Source organism: Balaenoptera acutorostrata, chromosome 7, assembly GCF_949987535.1.
Source record: "Balaenoptera acutorostrata chromosome 7, mBalAcu1.1, whole genome shotgun sequence".
NCBI lineage: Eukaryota > Metazoa > Chordata > Mammalia > Artiodactyla > Balaenopteridae > Balaenoptera > Balaenoptera acutorostrata.
Window position 1 is genome coordinate 33,642,103 of NC_080070.1, and position 17,290 is coordinate 33,659,392.

The window sequence follows — 17,290 nt, forward strand, 5'->3', positions numbered from 1 at the left end:
TGATCAAGGGATCAATCCAAGAAGAAGATACAACAATTATAAATATTTATGCACCCAACATGGGAGCAACTCAATATATAAGGCAAATGCTAACAGCCATAAAAGGGGAAATCGACAGTAGCACAACCATAGTAGGGGACTTCATTACCCCACTTTCAACAATGGACAGATCATCCAAAATGAAAATAAATAAGGAAACACAAGTTTTAAATGACACATTAGACAAGATGGACTTAATTGATATTTATAGGACATTCCATCCAAAAACAACAGAATACACTTTCTTCTCAAGTGCTCATGGAAATTCTCCAGGATAGATCATATCTTGGGTCACAAATAAAGCCTTGGTAAATTTAAGAAAATTGAAATCATATCAAGTATATATTCCGACCACAACCCTATGAGACTAGATATCAATTACAGGAAAAAATCTGTAAAAAATAAGAACACACGGAGGCTAAACAATACACTACTTAATAACGAAGAGATCACTGAAAAAATCAAACAGGAAAACAAAAAATACCTAGAAACAAATGACAATGAAAACACGATGACCCAAAACCTATGGGATAAACAAAAGCAGTTCTAAGAGGAAAGTTTATAGCAATACAATCCTACCTCAAGAAACAAGAAACATATCAAATAAACAACCTAACCTTACATCTAAAGCAATTAGAGAAAGAAGAACAAAAAACCCCCAAAGTTAGCAGAAGGAAAGAAATCATAATGATCATATCAGAAATAAATGAAAAAGAAATGGAGAAAACAGTAGCAAAGATCAATAAGACTAAAAGCTGGTTCTTTGAGAAGATAAACAAAATTGATAAACCATTAGCCAGACTCATCAAGAGAAAAAGGGAGAAGACTCAAATCAATGGAATTAGAAATGAAAAAGGAGAAGTAACAACTGACACTGCAGAAATACAAAGGATCATGAGAGATTACTACAAGCAACTATATGCCAATAAAATGGACAACCTGGAAGAAATGGACAAATCTTAGAAATGCACAACTTTCAGAGACTGAACCAGGAAGAAATAGAAAATATAAATAGACCAATCACAAGCACTGAAATTGAAACTGTGATTAAAAATCTTCCAACAAACAAAAGCCTAGAACCAGATGGCTTCACAGGGGAATTTTATCAAACATTTAGAGAAGAGCTAACACCTATCCTTCTCAAACTCTTTCAAAATATAGCAGAGGGAGGAACACTCCCAAACTCATTCTATGAGGCCACCATCACCCTGATACCAAAACCAGACAAAGATGTCACAAAGAAAGAAGACTACAGGCCTATATCACTGATGAACATAGATGTAAAACTCCTCAACAGAATACCAGCAAACAGAATCCAACAGCACATTAAATGGATCATAGACCATGATCAAGTGGGATTTATCCCAGGAATGCAAGGATTCTTCAATATATGCAAAACAATCAATGTGATACACCATATTAATAAATTGAAGGATAAAAACCATATGATCATCTCAATAGATGGAGAAAAAGCTTTTGACAAAATTCAACACCCATTTATGATAAAAACCCTCCAGAAACTAGGCATAGAGGGAAATTACCTCAACATAATAAAGGCTATATATGACAAACCCATAGCCAACATTATTCTCAATGGTGAAAAACTGAAACCATTTCCACTAAGATCAGGAACAGGACAAGGTTGCCCACACTCACAACTATTATTCATCATAGTTTTGGAAGTTTTTGCCACAGCAATCAGAGAAGACAAAGAAATAAAAGGAATCCAAATCGGAAAAGAAGAAGTAAAGCTGTCACTGTTTGCAGAGGACATGATACTATATAGAGAGAATCCTAAAGACGCTACCAGAAAACTACTAGAGCTAATCAATGAATTCAGTAAAATAGCAGGATACAAAATTAATGCACAGAAATCTCTTGCATTTCTATACACTAATGATGAAAAATGTGAAAGAGAAATTAAGGAAACAATCCCATTATCATTGCAACAAAAAGAATGAAATACCCAGGAATAAACCTACCTCGGGAGACAAAAGACCTGTATGCAGAAAACTATAAGACACTGATGAAAGAAATTAAAGATGATACCAACAGATAGAGAGATATACCATGTTCTCAGATTGGAAGAATCAATATTGTGAAAATGACTATACTACCCAAAGCAATCTACAGATTCAGTGCAATCCCTATCAAATTACCAATGGCATTTTTTACAGAACTAGAACAAAACATCTTAAAATTTGTATGGAGACACAAAAGACCCCAAATAGCCAAAGCAGTCTTGAGGGAAAAAACGGAGCTGGAGGAATCAGACTCCTTGACTTCAGACTATACTACAAAGCTACAGTAATCAAGACAATATGGTACTGGCACAAAAACAGAAACATAGATCAATGGAACAAGATAGAAAGCCCAGAGATTAACCCACGCACCTATGGTCAACTAATCTATGACAAAGGAGGCAAAGATATACAATGGAGAAAAGACAGTCTCTTCAATAAGTGGTGCTGGGAAAACTGGACAGCCACATGTAAAAGAATGAAATTAGAATACTCCCTAACACCATACACAAAAATAAACTCAAAATGGATTAGAGACCTAAATGCAAGACCAGACACTATAAAACTCTTAGAGGAAAACATAGGAACAACACTCCTTGACATAAATCACAGCAAGATCTTTTTCGATCCACCTCCTAGAGTAATGGAAATAAAAACAGAAATAAACAAGTGGGACCTAATGAAACTTCAAAGCTTTTTCACAGCAAAGGAAACCATAAACAAGACGAAAAGACAACCCTCAGAATGGGAGAAAATATTTGCAAATGAATCAACGGACAAAGGATTAATCTCCAAAATATATAAACAGCTCATTCAGCTCAATATCAAAGAAACAAACACCCCAATCCAAAAATGGGCAGAAGACCTAAATAGACATTTCTCCAAAGAAGACATGCAGACGGCCACGAAGCACATGAAAAGATGCTCAACATCACTAATTATTAGAGAAATGCAAATCAAAACTACAATGAGGTATCACCTCACTCCTGTTAGAATGGGCATCATCAGAAAATGTACAAACAACAAATACTGGAGAGGGTGCGGAGAAAAGGGAACCCTCTTGCACTGTTGGTGGGAATGTAAATTGATGCAGCCACTATGGAGATCAGTATGGAGGTTCCTTAAAAAACAAAAAATAGAATTACCACATGACCCAGCAATCCCACTACTGGGCATATACCCAGAGAAAACCATAATTCAAAAAGATACATGCACCCCAATGTTCATTGCAGCACTATTTACAATAGCCAGGTCATGGAAGCAACCTAAATGCCCATCAACACATGAATGGATAAAAATGTGGTACATATATACAATGGAATATTACTCAGCCATAAAAAGGAATGAAATTGGGTCATTTGTAGAGACATGGATGAATCTAGAGACTGTCATACAGAGTGAAGTAAGTCAGAAAGAGAAAAACAAATATCATATATTAATGCATATATGTGGAACCTAGAAAAATGGTACAGATGAACCCGTTTTCAGGGCAGAAATTGAGACACATATGTAGAGAACAAATGTATGGACACCAAGGGGGGAAAGTGGCGGGGGGGCGGTATGTGGGATGAATTCGGAGATTGGGATTGACATATATACACTAATATGTATAAAATGGATAACTAATAAGAACCTGCTGTATAAAAAAATAAATAAAATAAAATTCAAAAATTCAAAAAAAATTATACATGTAATCCACATTTCCTATTTAGTAGTCTATGGATTTTCAAATTTGAAAAAGAATAAAGCACCTAACACTTTGTAGTTGTATAAAGTTTTCTTTGTAAACATAAAATGTCACTGTATCCTACTCAGAGGGAAAGAAACAAGGACCAGAAAGAAAGAAACTTTTAAGTCAAAAAAAAAAAAAAAAAGTCTACAAATAACAAATGGTGGGGAGGATGTGGGAAAAAAGGGAACCCTAGTACACTGCTGGTGGGAATGTAAATTGTTGTTGCCACTATGGAAAACAGTAGGGAAGGGCCTCAAAACACTAAACACAGAACTACCACATGATCCAGCAATTCCACTTCTAGGTATATATCTGAAGAAAATAAAAACCAAATTCAAAAAGAATTCAAAAAGATACATGCACCCCAATGTTCATAGCAGCTTTATTTATAATAGCCAAGATAAGGAAGCAACCTAAATGCCCATCAACAGATGAATGGATAAAGAATTAATGATATATATATATATACACACACACACACACACACACACATATATAATGTGATATATATATATATTATATATATAATGGAGTATTACTCAGACATAAAAAGAATGAAATTCTGCCATTTGCAATATTATGGATGGACCTAGAGAATATTATACTTAGCAAAATAAGTCAGACAGAGAAAGACGAATACTCTCTGCTCTATATTATCACTTATGTGTGAAATTTAAAAAAATAAAACAAATGAATGTATATAACAAAACAGAAACAGACTCACAGATATAGAGAACAAACTAGTGGTTACCAGTGGGGAGAGGGGAGGCGGGAAGGGAGAGGTAGGAGTATGGGATTAAGAGGTACAAACTACTATGTATAAAATAAATAAGCAACAAGGATACATTGCACAGCACAGGGAAATAGAGCCAACATTTTGTAATAACTTTAAATGGAATATAATCTATTAAAATATTGAATCACTGTTATACACCTGAAACGAATAAAGTATTGTAAATCAACCATACTTCAATTAAAAAATTGTGGAAATTTAAAAATCCGTGTTGCCTATTAGAACATGAAAAAAATTAGTAAGGAAGAAAACGATTTAATTTGATTAAAAGAAACAAAATAAAAGATTAGTTCCAATAGAAAAAATACTTGATATAAATGACAGTGAGATTTTAGTTTCTTCCAAATAATAGCAAAGTGTACAATTTATTTCCTGCATAGAGTATACAATTACTCAGGGTAATACAGTTTATAAAATAGAGCCAAAAAACGTGTCAAAATTTCAAGTAACCAATGGAAATAACTTTCATAAAATATGGTACCTCCAAGTCCATTGTTAAGAAAATAAATTAAGATATATTAAAATGCTCGGTTTTAAAGTTTTAAACCTTTGCCTAGGTGGGAAAATTTGTAATGTAATACTGGTTTTGATTCTTCTGTAAATTTAATTAAAATTTATCCTTAAGTAAAAACATCTATATTTGCTGGTGCCTAAAGAAGTAAGAATGACTTTGCTGTATACCTGAAACTAACACAACATTATAAATCAACTATACTGTAATAAAAATTAAAAAAAAAAAAAAAGGAGTAAGAATAGACAGACCATGTAAATCTGAGTTTAGGTCTCAGATCTCTTTGACACAACCTGGATCTAGTACTCCGAACTGTCATGCAAATGATCATATTTACCTTTGCCTATTTTGCACAGGATTTATGAACAAATCACAGGTATGAAAACACTTAGAATTCTTTGAAATGACTTGACAAATTCAAATTAACTATTTATTATTAGTAGTTAAATAAGAAAATATAATATCAATAGCAAACATTTATTTGATTTTTAGGTAATACTTTGCCTATTATGATAAACAATGTGTCATCATGAGAATGTTAGGAAGTTATATGAAAGATCACTCTTACAAGAAGGCAGAATGTGAAACCTGTCTAAGGTTTAGTTTCCATATTGTAGTGGAGTGGCTGAGAAGAGGGTGAACTCTGAGGACTGACCACCTGAGTTTACTCCTGATTCTGTTATCTTTTAGTTGTTTGACCTTGGTCAAGTTTTGTAACTTCTCTGTCTGAGTTCCTTATTTGCAAAATGCGGATAAACAACAGTACGAATTTGGTAGGGTTTTCATAAGGATGACACGGATTTGCAGCAGTCATTCTTGACTGTCTAACGCAACACCCATTCTCAACCTTCTTTTCTCTTCTCCTGCTCCACTATAAAGTCTGAAAAAGTGTAAAACTTGATTTCCCAATCTCCCTTGCAAATTGGGGTGCTAGGTGACAGTGCAAGCAAAGGAGACAAAAGCAGAATACTGTTGGAGCTTCTAGGAAAGCTTTGCCTTCCCTGATAAAAGGAGACAGATTTAGCTGGGATAAAAGGGGAGAGATGTAGCTGAGACCATCCTTTCCTTCTTTCTTTTTTCCTTCAACACAAACATGCTGCTTGGTGTTGGGAGAGACATCTTACAAATAGGAGAACAAGGTCAAGGGAATGGGATGCTGTCAGAAACCACTATGTCACTGAACCAATGCCAGTTGCCAGAAGCCTTTTAATATGAAAAAGTGAACTGTAATTTTTTAACTGACTGATACTGAATATTTTTACTTGCAGCTATAACTATTCCTAACTGATTCAGAGTTAATACATGTGGAATGCTTGGAATAGTTCTTAGCCATGATTAATGCTTAATAAATTTTAGCTATAAGTATTATTTTCTAGTTGATCATGTGTTGTATGTCATCAATTTTATATTCATTAATGTGTGATATGTATTTTTGTGGTTTATGTATCTTGTCTGATAGTTTCAACATAGAGTTGTAATATTATTTAAATATTATTTAAAATTCACAGTAGTTTAAATACATGATAAATGTGGTCATTTCTTGGAGCAATTAATCTGTCTAAATGCCCATTTTTTTGCTATCTTCTTTAATTCAAGAGCCCATTATATCTGTTGAGCTTTTCTTGTTATTCATTAATATGTCACTAATTTTAAAGTTTTGGAAAAGATGCTCTGGAATTTCATCATTTGCTACCTTTTATCCATTGTTTTAGAACTTCTATTTTTTTGCAACATTTTCAACATAAAAATGTTGAGGCACTATGAGCTTCTACTATTTCCTAGCAGTATACAACTATAATGTTCTGTTGGAAGTAAGGGCTAACTACTCTTAAGGCACTTTCTTCCACCATGCCTATCTGAAATGCAGTAGATTTATGGATATACATTAAAAATCTAGAAAGAAAAAATTAAATTAAATTAAGAGGGCAATAAAAAAACTACAAGTTCTAAAATTTACTTTACAAGTTAAGTAAATGATTGAGTAAATTTCCTAGCTAATGCAAACAAAAAACAGATATCAAGTCAAAGAAACTAATCATTTCCAGGAAACTAATCATTCAATTGTGAACCTGTATCCAACTCTATGTAACAGCCCATTTTAGAGTTTATTAGCACTCCTTATATTATGAAGAATAAACCAACACTCTTGATTTCAATACCCAGCCCCCAAACACACATCCACATCCACACATACATCCCTGCTTTTCCACACATTTTCTTTCACTGGAGTGAATTCAACCACCATTTACCCAATTTTTCAGGCTTAAAACTTGAATGTCATCCCTGACCCCCTCTTTCCTTCTCATCTCACTTCCCACCTATTAGCAGTTTTTATCTGCTATCTCTAAAAAACATATATACCCTGACTCTGGCATCTAGCCACCTCCAAAGATAACTGCTCTTGACCTATCCTTCTATGATCATTTTCAAACCTGGGCTACGTGTTAGAATATTTGAAGAAATAAACATGACACAAACAAACATTTTCATTAACCATTACTTCCTTGTATTATATTGGTTAATGCTTCTTTTAACACCCATTTTCATCATTTCCTGATGATTGTTTTCCTCTTTGTTTAATTGGTTGGATTGGTTTAGTTCTCTGATCTAACCATGCTCCTTAAGGAAGAAAACAAATCCACATAAGAATCCACTCCTGTTTTAATAATTTAAGCTCATCATTTTGGATTTTTACATTCTCCCACTGGATGTAGAGAACTGCCCTAGATCCAGCCCCACGTCTTTCTTCTACAACCTTATCCAACCCTGGCTACACATTAAAATCACCATAGGAGCCTTGAGAAATATCAACTCCAGGGCCCTACTCCCAGAGATTTTGATATAATTGCTTTAGACTGGGGCTGGCTAGAATCAACTCCAGAGGATACTAATATGCAGGTGGGGTTGAGAAACTAGACTATTGTAGTAGATTCTTAATTGGCATTCCTGCTTCTACTCTTGCTCCCCCTGCATACAGTGTTTTCCCCCTTTAGCCAGAATGACCTTTTAAAATGGGAAATCAAACCCTAGGAACTCCCTATAACACTAAGAACAACACTTCAGAGAGGCCTTCTCTGAAATCCCTATTTCAAATTCCCATTTGCCTCCACTAATCTCTATTCCCTTTACCTAGTTAATTTTTCTTTATAGAACTTATTATTACCTTATATTTGATTATATATTTGTTTCTTTTTCTTACTAGACTATAAACACTCTGAGGTCAAGAATCTTGCCTTTCTTACAACTCCATCCTCCATGCCTATGTATAGTAGGAGCACAGAACATATTGTGGAATCAATTAATGTTATTTTTTTTAATGCTTATCTCTCCCCTTGACTGTCTTGAGCATATAAATTTTAATAATTGAAAAAAACCATTTTCAATTACCATTTTTATGCTTCCAAAATTATCTCTAAAAGAAGCAGTTACCCCAACTGGATCCCAGACAGGATTAAGTATTAAGGATCTCAATGGAATTTTTTTAAATGAATGAAAATGAGACCACATATATTACTCTAGAAAATAAGCAAGAATTATAACTGCATGATAACATTAACTTTAAAACAAGTTCCCCACAAATACAGCATCATCAGAGGTACTGGTAAAATAAACTGTATTAGCTAATCATTACTAATCTCTGAGTCAAAGCTTAAAAGTTAAAACAAAGCAAAACAAAACAAAAAAAAAAAACACCCAGGAACTAAGGAAAGTCTAAATTTGAGTAATATTTATTTCCCAGATACTGCTGTTTTCTTGCCCTCTTTGTTTTACCAGTCTCCTATCATCAGTTAACTAAGCAGAACACTGCAGTCATTAACAAAGACGATAGGTGGCTTTCTGACCCACTCCAGGAAGTCACCCTGGGGGAATTTCCAAATCTTTTCCGACAAAACCAAATTACCCATTTCTTATCTGTCCAGGAATGAAGCTTGTGATTAACCTGTAAATGAATCAACGTTTATTCTGAGTCTGGTTTACTGGTCAGAAGATGAAATCTGCTTTGGAAAAGAGTGCTTTAGAGACAGGGCTACAGTGTGACGTGAAACACTTGTTAGAAACAAGGATCCCTCTTGTGCTTTTGTGTGCTTTTGTGTGCTTTTGAGTGCTTTTGTGGGCATCACACTTCCCTGAGTTAAACCGGAGCCCCATCCTGGAGCCAGAGAGTCTGCTGTGTATTCTGACCATCCCACCTAGCAGCTGTATAATCTTGGGCTATTTACCTAACCTTTCTGTACTTCAGTTTCTTCACCTGTAAAATAGAGATAATAATAGCACTTACCTCAAAAAATTATAGTGAGGATTACATGAATTAATGGATGTAAGGTGCTTAGAAAAGTGTCAGGGCACAGGAAAGTTCTACATAAGTGTTAAAAAGTGATGACTAAAAGCATGGATTTCAGAGCCGACTGTTTTCTGCATTTGAATTCCATCCCTGCCAAGGTAGATGACCTTGGGCAGGTGACTTTACCTTTCTGTGTCTCCATTTCCCCTTCTGTAAAACTGAGATCATATTTACCTCAACAGGGTTGTGTAAGTATTGACTTAATATAGGTAAAGTCCTGAGAACTGTGACTGGAATATAGGAAATACTATAAAATGAATTTAGTATCATTATTATTGCTGTTGTTATTATCTGAGGTTATAATTCAGTGCAAGATTTTTGAGACATTGATCTCTTCCAAGTCTTCTGCTTCTTTGATCATTATTTCTAAAAGAACAGTCATTCCACAAGGATGTATTTCTGGCCCACTGATCTCTTCATCCTATCCATTCTCCCTCAGCAATATCGTTGCTTTAATGTATTCATTATCACCTCTTAGGAAGATGGTTTCTAAAGCTGAATTGATAGCCCAGCCCTCTCTGGGAGCTCTACACCTTATCTGAACATGGATGTTCCTCAGACATTTCAGACTGTCTCTGTGCAAAACAAAATTAATCTCCATTTTCATTTTCCTCTTCTAATGTCCTTGTCATATTAGCTTTGACTTCTCTGTCCCCTTGTCCTTCATATAATCACCATTGTGATTCTAATTCACAATAAATTTTGAATGCATCCTCTTCTCTTCATGTTTCCTGCCACTTCTCCAGCTCACAATTATAGCAGTCTTTTAATGGGTCCTGCCACCTCCTGAAATCACCTTTTGAAATCAGTACCACACCTTATTCAGCATAAAAGGGAATGAAGTACAGATATATGTTACAATGTGGATCTTGAAAACATTATGCTAAGTGATATATATGGTATATTGGGTTGAACTGTGACCCCCTAAAATTCATGTCCACCCAAAACCTATGAATGTGACCACGTTTGGAAACAAGGTCTTTGCACATATAATCAAGTTAAGATGAGGTCACAGTGAATTAGGGTGAGTCCTAAATCCAATATGACTGATATCCTTACAAGGAGAGGGGAATTTAGATACACAGGCCCTCAGAGACACAGACACACAGAAAAGAATACCTTGTAAATAAAGAGGCAGAGATTAAAGTGATGCATCTACAAGCCAAGGAATGTCAAGGATTGCTAGCAACCACCAGAAGCTATGAGAAGGCAAGGAAGGAGCCCCCTCTAGAGCCTTCTGAGGGAACATGGTGCTGCTGACACTTTGATTTCAGACTAACCTCCAGATTGGTCAGAGAATAAATTTCTGTTGTTATAAGCCACTCAATTTGTAGTAATTTTTTATGGTAGTCCTAGGAAACTAATATATATAGTATGGATATACCACATTTTGTTTATCCATTCATCAGTTGAAGGACATTTGGGTTGTTTCCAATTTTTGGCTAATAGGAATAATGCTGCTATGAACATTTGTGTACATCTGTGATCCATTTTGAGTTAATTTTTAAAAAGAAGTGAGGTTTTCAAAATTAAGTCCACTTTTTTTACCTATGGATATTCAGTTGATCCAGCATCATCTGTTGAAGACCATCCTTCCTCCACTGAACTGGTCTTTCACCTTTGTCAAAAACCATTTGGTCTTACTTACATGGGTCTATTTCCAGGTTCTCTGTTCTGTTCTGTTCCTTCTCCAATACAGCATAGTCCTGATTACTGTAGCTAGCTACATGATAAGTCTTAAAATCAAGTAGGATAATTCCTCCTACTTTATTCATCTTTCTCAGAATGTTTAAGCTGTCTAGTTCCTTTGCCTTTCCACATAAGTTTTAGATTAATCTTATCTATTGTTATAGTCTGTTCAGGCTGCTATAACAGAATACCATAGATTGGGTGGTTTAAAACAACAGAAATTTATTTCTCACAGTTCTGGAAGCTGAGAAGTCCAAGACCAAGGCACTGGCAGATTCAGTGCCTGGTGAGAGCTTACTACCTCTTTCATAGGGCACCTTCTTCTTGTGTCCTCACATGGTAGGACAAGAGAGTTCTCTGGGGTCTCTTTCATGGCACTAATCCCATTCGTGAGGGCTCCACCCTCATGACCTAATTACCTCCCAAAGGTCCCACCTCCAAATACTATCATTTGGGGGATCAGGTTTCAACGTATGAATTTTGTGGGGCCGGCGGGGGGGGGGGGGGGAGGCGGGGCTGGGGGACACAAACGTTTAGTCTACAGCATCTATATTTACAAAAACTCTTGCTGGATAAATTCCCAAAGTTTGAAAAACCAATTATGTGTAGATAACTCCAAAATTTATATCTCCAAGATCAGCCTTTCTCCTGAGCTCCATAGTTGAACACCCAACTACCCACCTGACAGCTACATTTGAGTGTTTGATATTGAATATGTTAATTTGGGGATGCTCATTCCATCTTCACATTTATCCTATGATCTTCCCCCATCTTAGTAAATGGCACCACTGTTTAGCCAGATGCTCAAACCAAAAACCTTCTCTACAAAAGAATTTGAGTATCTTTAAATAGACACATATATACATACACACACACCAGAACATGACTTTTATCAGTTTAAAAATATTTCAGTGTCCAATTGCTCTTACAGTAAAATCTAAAAATCCTTGCTTAAGGCCAACAGGTCCTCTCATCACATACCCCTTCCTTCAGCGAAGCTCCAGCCTCAGGCCTTTCTGGTCCAAGCAGGGCAGGGACAAGGTAAAGTAAATGAGACACCTAGAGTGCAAAACAGAAGAACTTACAGGCTCTTAAGAGTGTCTCTTAAATTTTTCTCCCTAGGGTCTTCACTTGCCCCACCCTAGTCCCAGGCCTTGGTCCAAGGTTTTTTCCTGCCTTAGGGCCTTGGTACTAGCCATCTCCTCCACCAAGAAAGCTCTGCTCTCTCACTTTTTATGGCCGGCTCCTTCTTGTCATTCATGACTCTGCTCAGGTCAACTACCCTATTTAAAATAATAATAACAGTACTAGCTAAGATTTATTTACCTCTTACACTGAGACTGGCTCTATTCCAAGCCCACTACTTTATTTAATCTTCCAAACAACTCTATATGATGGGTACCATCATAATCTCCATTTTACAGATAAGGGAACTGATGAAGAAAGATGCTAAGTACATTGCCCAACAGCACACAGCTCCTGATAGTTAAGTGATTTGGCTGGGAAACACCTTAAGTGATGCGATTCCAGAAACTGAGCACTTGTTTATTTCCTTGGGTCACTTACAATCTGCAATAATTCTGTTTGTTTACTTGCTTACTGCCTTTATTCGTTAAAATGTTAGTTCCATGAGGCAGCTTGGTTTGTCTTTGATGTTTTCTCCCCTAACTTAGTTATGCCTGGCTGTGCTCAGTGATCCATAACATTTATGGAATGAATGCATTTAGAAAGACAGACCTTGCCCCCAAATAACCACACTACTTAAAAATACTTCTCCGTGAAAATCTCTGAAGTAAATAATTTCAAAATCTTACACCAAAGACCTCTTAAGGGGAAAAAAATATTGTAAAACTTTCTAAGAATGGTGCATGGCTACATTCTTTTAAAATTATCTTTAGGTACATACATGTGCCCTACTCGTTGATGGGTCTACTTTTCTCTGGTGGCAAAGATAATCACTGTGTTACCAATATTTCATCTAGAAGCTGGAATAGACGCAGAAAAGTGAGTTTGGGCCGCTTTCACCTGGAGTTGTTTGCGTTTACTTCCCGAAAGTTTAAATCATTTCTTCTTCCCAGCTGTTTTGATGCACTCTCTTCCCCACTCCTCCCCTTCCTCGATTATTTCCTTTAAGGCATCTACATTACCCATCTGGGAGAGTGTTTGATGTTCCGAAGTTTCTAAATCTACGATGAGATCTGAGATCACATGAAATTTAAAGAATTCTCCTGGTTCCTTTGTCGGCTCCCATTTATCTGCCGGCTCCTTGAACGTATGGGTGATGCTTCTCAGGGAGGTATATTCTGGCCAACAGCATTGGCCAGGGGATGCATGTTTGACAGTGGATTTGGCAGGGGGACAGGTAAAGGGAATGGAAGCGAAAGCCTAGTCTTACGCGTCATTTAAATCCCCATTCTGCTCCTGCCACAAGTGGGGCATTCCCTAAAGAGCAAGAATTTCATTAAGCAAATACCCTAAACAGAATGTAGGGTAAGACCCCCGAAAGGAATTGGAAGCGCTGGCCAGGAGGTCAGCTCCGCTCACCCCGCCACACGGGCCACTTTTCCTCTCCCAAGGGCTTACGACTGGCGGGAACGAACCCGGGGCACTGCGCGCGCTCACGCGCCTGCGCCCGAGGGCCCAAGGCCCCAACGCTAGCGCGTCGCGCTTGCCCGCACAGCCTTCCCGCGCAGCCTTACGCGCTCCCCGGTGCGCAGGCGCAGAGGGAGCGGGCGTGTGGGCGGGCGTGCGGCCGATTCTGTAGGGACCTGGCCGGCGGGCATGGCTGCAGGCCCCTTCCGCGGTCTGGCAGTGGCCGGTGGAGGCGAGAGTAGCGAGAGCGAGGATGACGGCTGGGAGATTGGGTATCTCGACCGGCCAGCTCAGGTAGCAAAGGAGGACTTGTCTTGGCCGCACCTGGATCGGCCTTCCCTGGCCATGAAACCTCTTACTTCCTCGCCTGTGTTTCCCTAACTTTTTTTCCAGTGTAAATACAGGCTTTTGGACTGCAAACCAATTCGCGTTTCCCTAAAATGCGCTTCTTTAGGTTGTCGATGTAGCTCTTTACTTAGGTTTGGACCCATCATAACCCAAAGATAATTTTAGTTATGAGTTAGTCACAAACTTTGGATGTTGCCTCCCCCCCCCTCAAAAAAAGATGTACCAAAACCCGATCATTATTGTTTCCGGATGCAGTGGAAATGAAAGTATGTGTAACAGGAAAATTTTTTAACTTTCTGCTTTTTTAGAAATTAAAAGGACCGTTACCCATTGAAGAAAAGCATGAAACATTTAAGAAAGCTTTGACCACAGGAGATGTTTCATTGGTCGAGGAGCTCCTGGATTCTGGTGAGAATTAAGGGACAGTTTCAACCTAACACAGTTGTCTCAGTTCACAAGGATTCCTTATTTTAAAAGGTTTGAGTTGTTTTTCTAATGGAAGCACAGTGAATGTTAGTATCTCAAGTGTCCTACATGTCTTACTTGACTCAGTTCTCTCTGCCTTATTTTCTTCCTCTAACGCAAATTTGGAATGCCACACTGACACCGTCCATCAGTTGTTCCACCTCCTTCAAAAGGTCTAGTCAGACTAATCCTACCCCACTTTGATAATCCTTACTTACTTTGCTCAGCATTTACTTGTCTATAATTATTATTATGTGTTTCTCAAGAATTGTTTCTAGTTATGTACATTTTAGTTAACGTTCTTTGCCTGTGTTGGTTGTGTCAGTGTGTGAATGAGAATGAAGTAGGAATCTATCTGGATACCTCTTCCAGCCTATCGCCTACTCAGTGTGCTTCCTTGGGAAAGTCATTTGAACTTCCAGAGCATCTATTTCTTTATAAAAACATTATAATTCTGTCTTGGGTCCCATGACATTTTTCTGTGTATTAAATTAAATATTATTTTTTTTAATTACCTTGACATGGAAATGTGAGTTGTTGATAATGACTGAAATTATCAAAGGAGTAACAAGCATCTACTGTCTACCTGTAAATACAAAACATTCACACACAAAATTGTATATAGCAAAATGTTTTCCTTCTATGCTAAAGATGCATGGTTTATTGGAAAGTAAATCATTTTGGAAACAGTACAGTTCTGGGTTTCATTATTAGCCCTGCCACTTGATGGCTCTGTAATCTTGACCAAGTTAGGAAACTTCCTAAACTTCAATTACCCCCTTTTAAAAACCAGGATGCACTGTATCAAAGGGTTTTTTTTTGGGGGGGGGGATTAAAATGAGAGACTATATACAGGTCTTAGAACATATAGGCATTTTATAAATAATAGCTGTTGTAACAAGTAAGAAGGATCCTGTGACTTTGTGGACAATGGAACTTGAATTTATAATTAAAAAATTAAATTGAATCAAATTGGAATAATTGAAAGAGGCCTAATACTAGGATATGAACACATGCAGGAGTGTGCATAGTGTTGGATGGGATGGAATAAGCAGAAATTTGTTTTAGAAAAGCGAGTTTGCCTTCGGAGTAGTGGTAGTAGGTGCAATGAAGTGTCGGAGGCTCTTGAAAGGACTTGAAAAGAGCCTACTGGTAAAGTATTTCGTCAGCCTTTTAAAATTTGTCTTTAATTACAAAAAAATTTTAACTTCCTTTTAAAAAAACAATAACAAATAGGTATAAGTAGAGAAACACCTTTGTCCCCACTTTCACCCGTATTACCCCTGAAGTCTCATTTTCACACGTAACTCTTGTTTTAGTATTTCCTGATTTCCTTCCACATGTCATTATTTAACACTTTAAAAAATATTTTTACTTGTTTGCCTTTTAAAGCCATACATATTCCTGCACCAGTTGGAAGTTTAATAAAAAAAATGAAACTTCCTTTTGAGTCAGCCATTTTTAGCAGTCTTTGGTTTTTGTTCTTCTGCTATGCACTAACATTTTCAGTTCTCTTTAAATTATTAAATATTTTAGACCTTCAAAAAATGTATGGCGACTTATCTTTTTCCCCCTGGAGATTACCACTCTCCTATAGTTGGTATTTATTATTCCTATGTACGTCTTTATACTTTTACTATATGTATATACCCCCAAACAATTTAGTGTTATTTTGAATGTTTTTGAGCTATAAAAATATATTGTGTCAATCCTTTTAAACTTATCTTTTTTGCATTATGCTTAGAACATAATATGTGCTTAATAATTTACTTTTTTGAGCTTAGAGGTGATGATTATTAAGAATTTTTATACTAAAATGCCACATTTGCTTAGCTTTATCATCACATCTTTTCCTTTTTACTTTTGCTGTCACAGTTTGAGCAGTAATGTCAATACGGAAAGAATAATGAGAAAACAAAATGATCTTTTCTCTGATCTCATTCATATGCTTTCAGTTGCAGCAATTTAAAGAGGAAAATTTGTTAGAGAAGACAAGTTGGGCCAGCAGTATATATATATATGTACTAAGATAGTTTTCTGTTGTTTTCTCCTAGGAATTATCATGCACCTTATATCAATTAAAGTTAGACAATTGGGAATTTGACAAATATAGTCTTTCAGTAACTTAGTGTTCCTACAGAAAAAAAGTGAGTTCTCCCTAACAAGTTTGCATTCCTTCAGTGATATGACCTTCATCTTTGCAGATGGAACACTTTAGAGCCAGAGACTACAACCTGTAAATTATAAGGTATTAAAGGAAGCCTATATTCAGTGGTTTTCACATACAAGTTTTCCTTCTTTGAAACAGAAAAACGTTCTGTTTTTTTTTCTTTTCTTAAGATTAGCAGATATTTCTTAGGTTGAAGAGAGTTTGCCACTTATATCTTGATCTCTTTATAGCAAAGGCTTTACATAAATTTAATGGGTTATGTTCGCTGCCTTTTTATAATCTTGTCCTTGTATCATATCTTCTATGCTCCTTCCCAGTCTTAGATCCAAATCTAGATTAGTTCAACCATTTTTTTTTTCTTTTTTATGTGAGTAAACCAATCAGTGCTATCGGTGGCGGGGCGGGGGGGGGGGCTGTGTGGAAATCAGATGACTTCAGGGATTTGTACCGTTAATGATTGATTTGAGGATTTTAAGGTCAGCTGGCTCTCATCGTTTCTTAACAGTTACTATCCAACCCTTCCTGTCTGATTCTGGATGGTGGCTATTTAAAACTTTATCCTGCTCCTCAGGCCTGATATCTCTTTTG

At 36.6% G+C, this 17,290-nt stretch overlaps 1 protein-coding gene across 1 annotated transcript in view; it reads left to right on the top strand.

The window, feature by feature from the left end:
- Nucleotides 1-13,908: 13,908 nt before the first annotated feature.
- Nucleotides 13,909-17,290, top strand: part of ASZ1 (ankyrin repeat, SAM and basic leucine zipper domain containing 1) — an 82,783-nt gene continuing 79,401 nt past the window's right edge. The window contains exons 1-2 of the mRNA XM_007195127.2: nucleotides 13,909-14,013; nucleotides 14,376-14,475. Coding sequence (XP_007195189.2) covers nucleotides 13,909-14,013; nucleotides 14,376-14,475 — 205 coding nt within the window. The remainder of the gene's footprint in view (nucleotides 14,014-14,375; nucleotides 14,476-17,290) is intronic.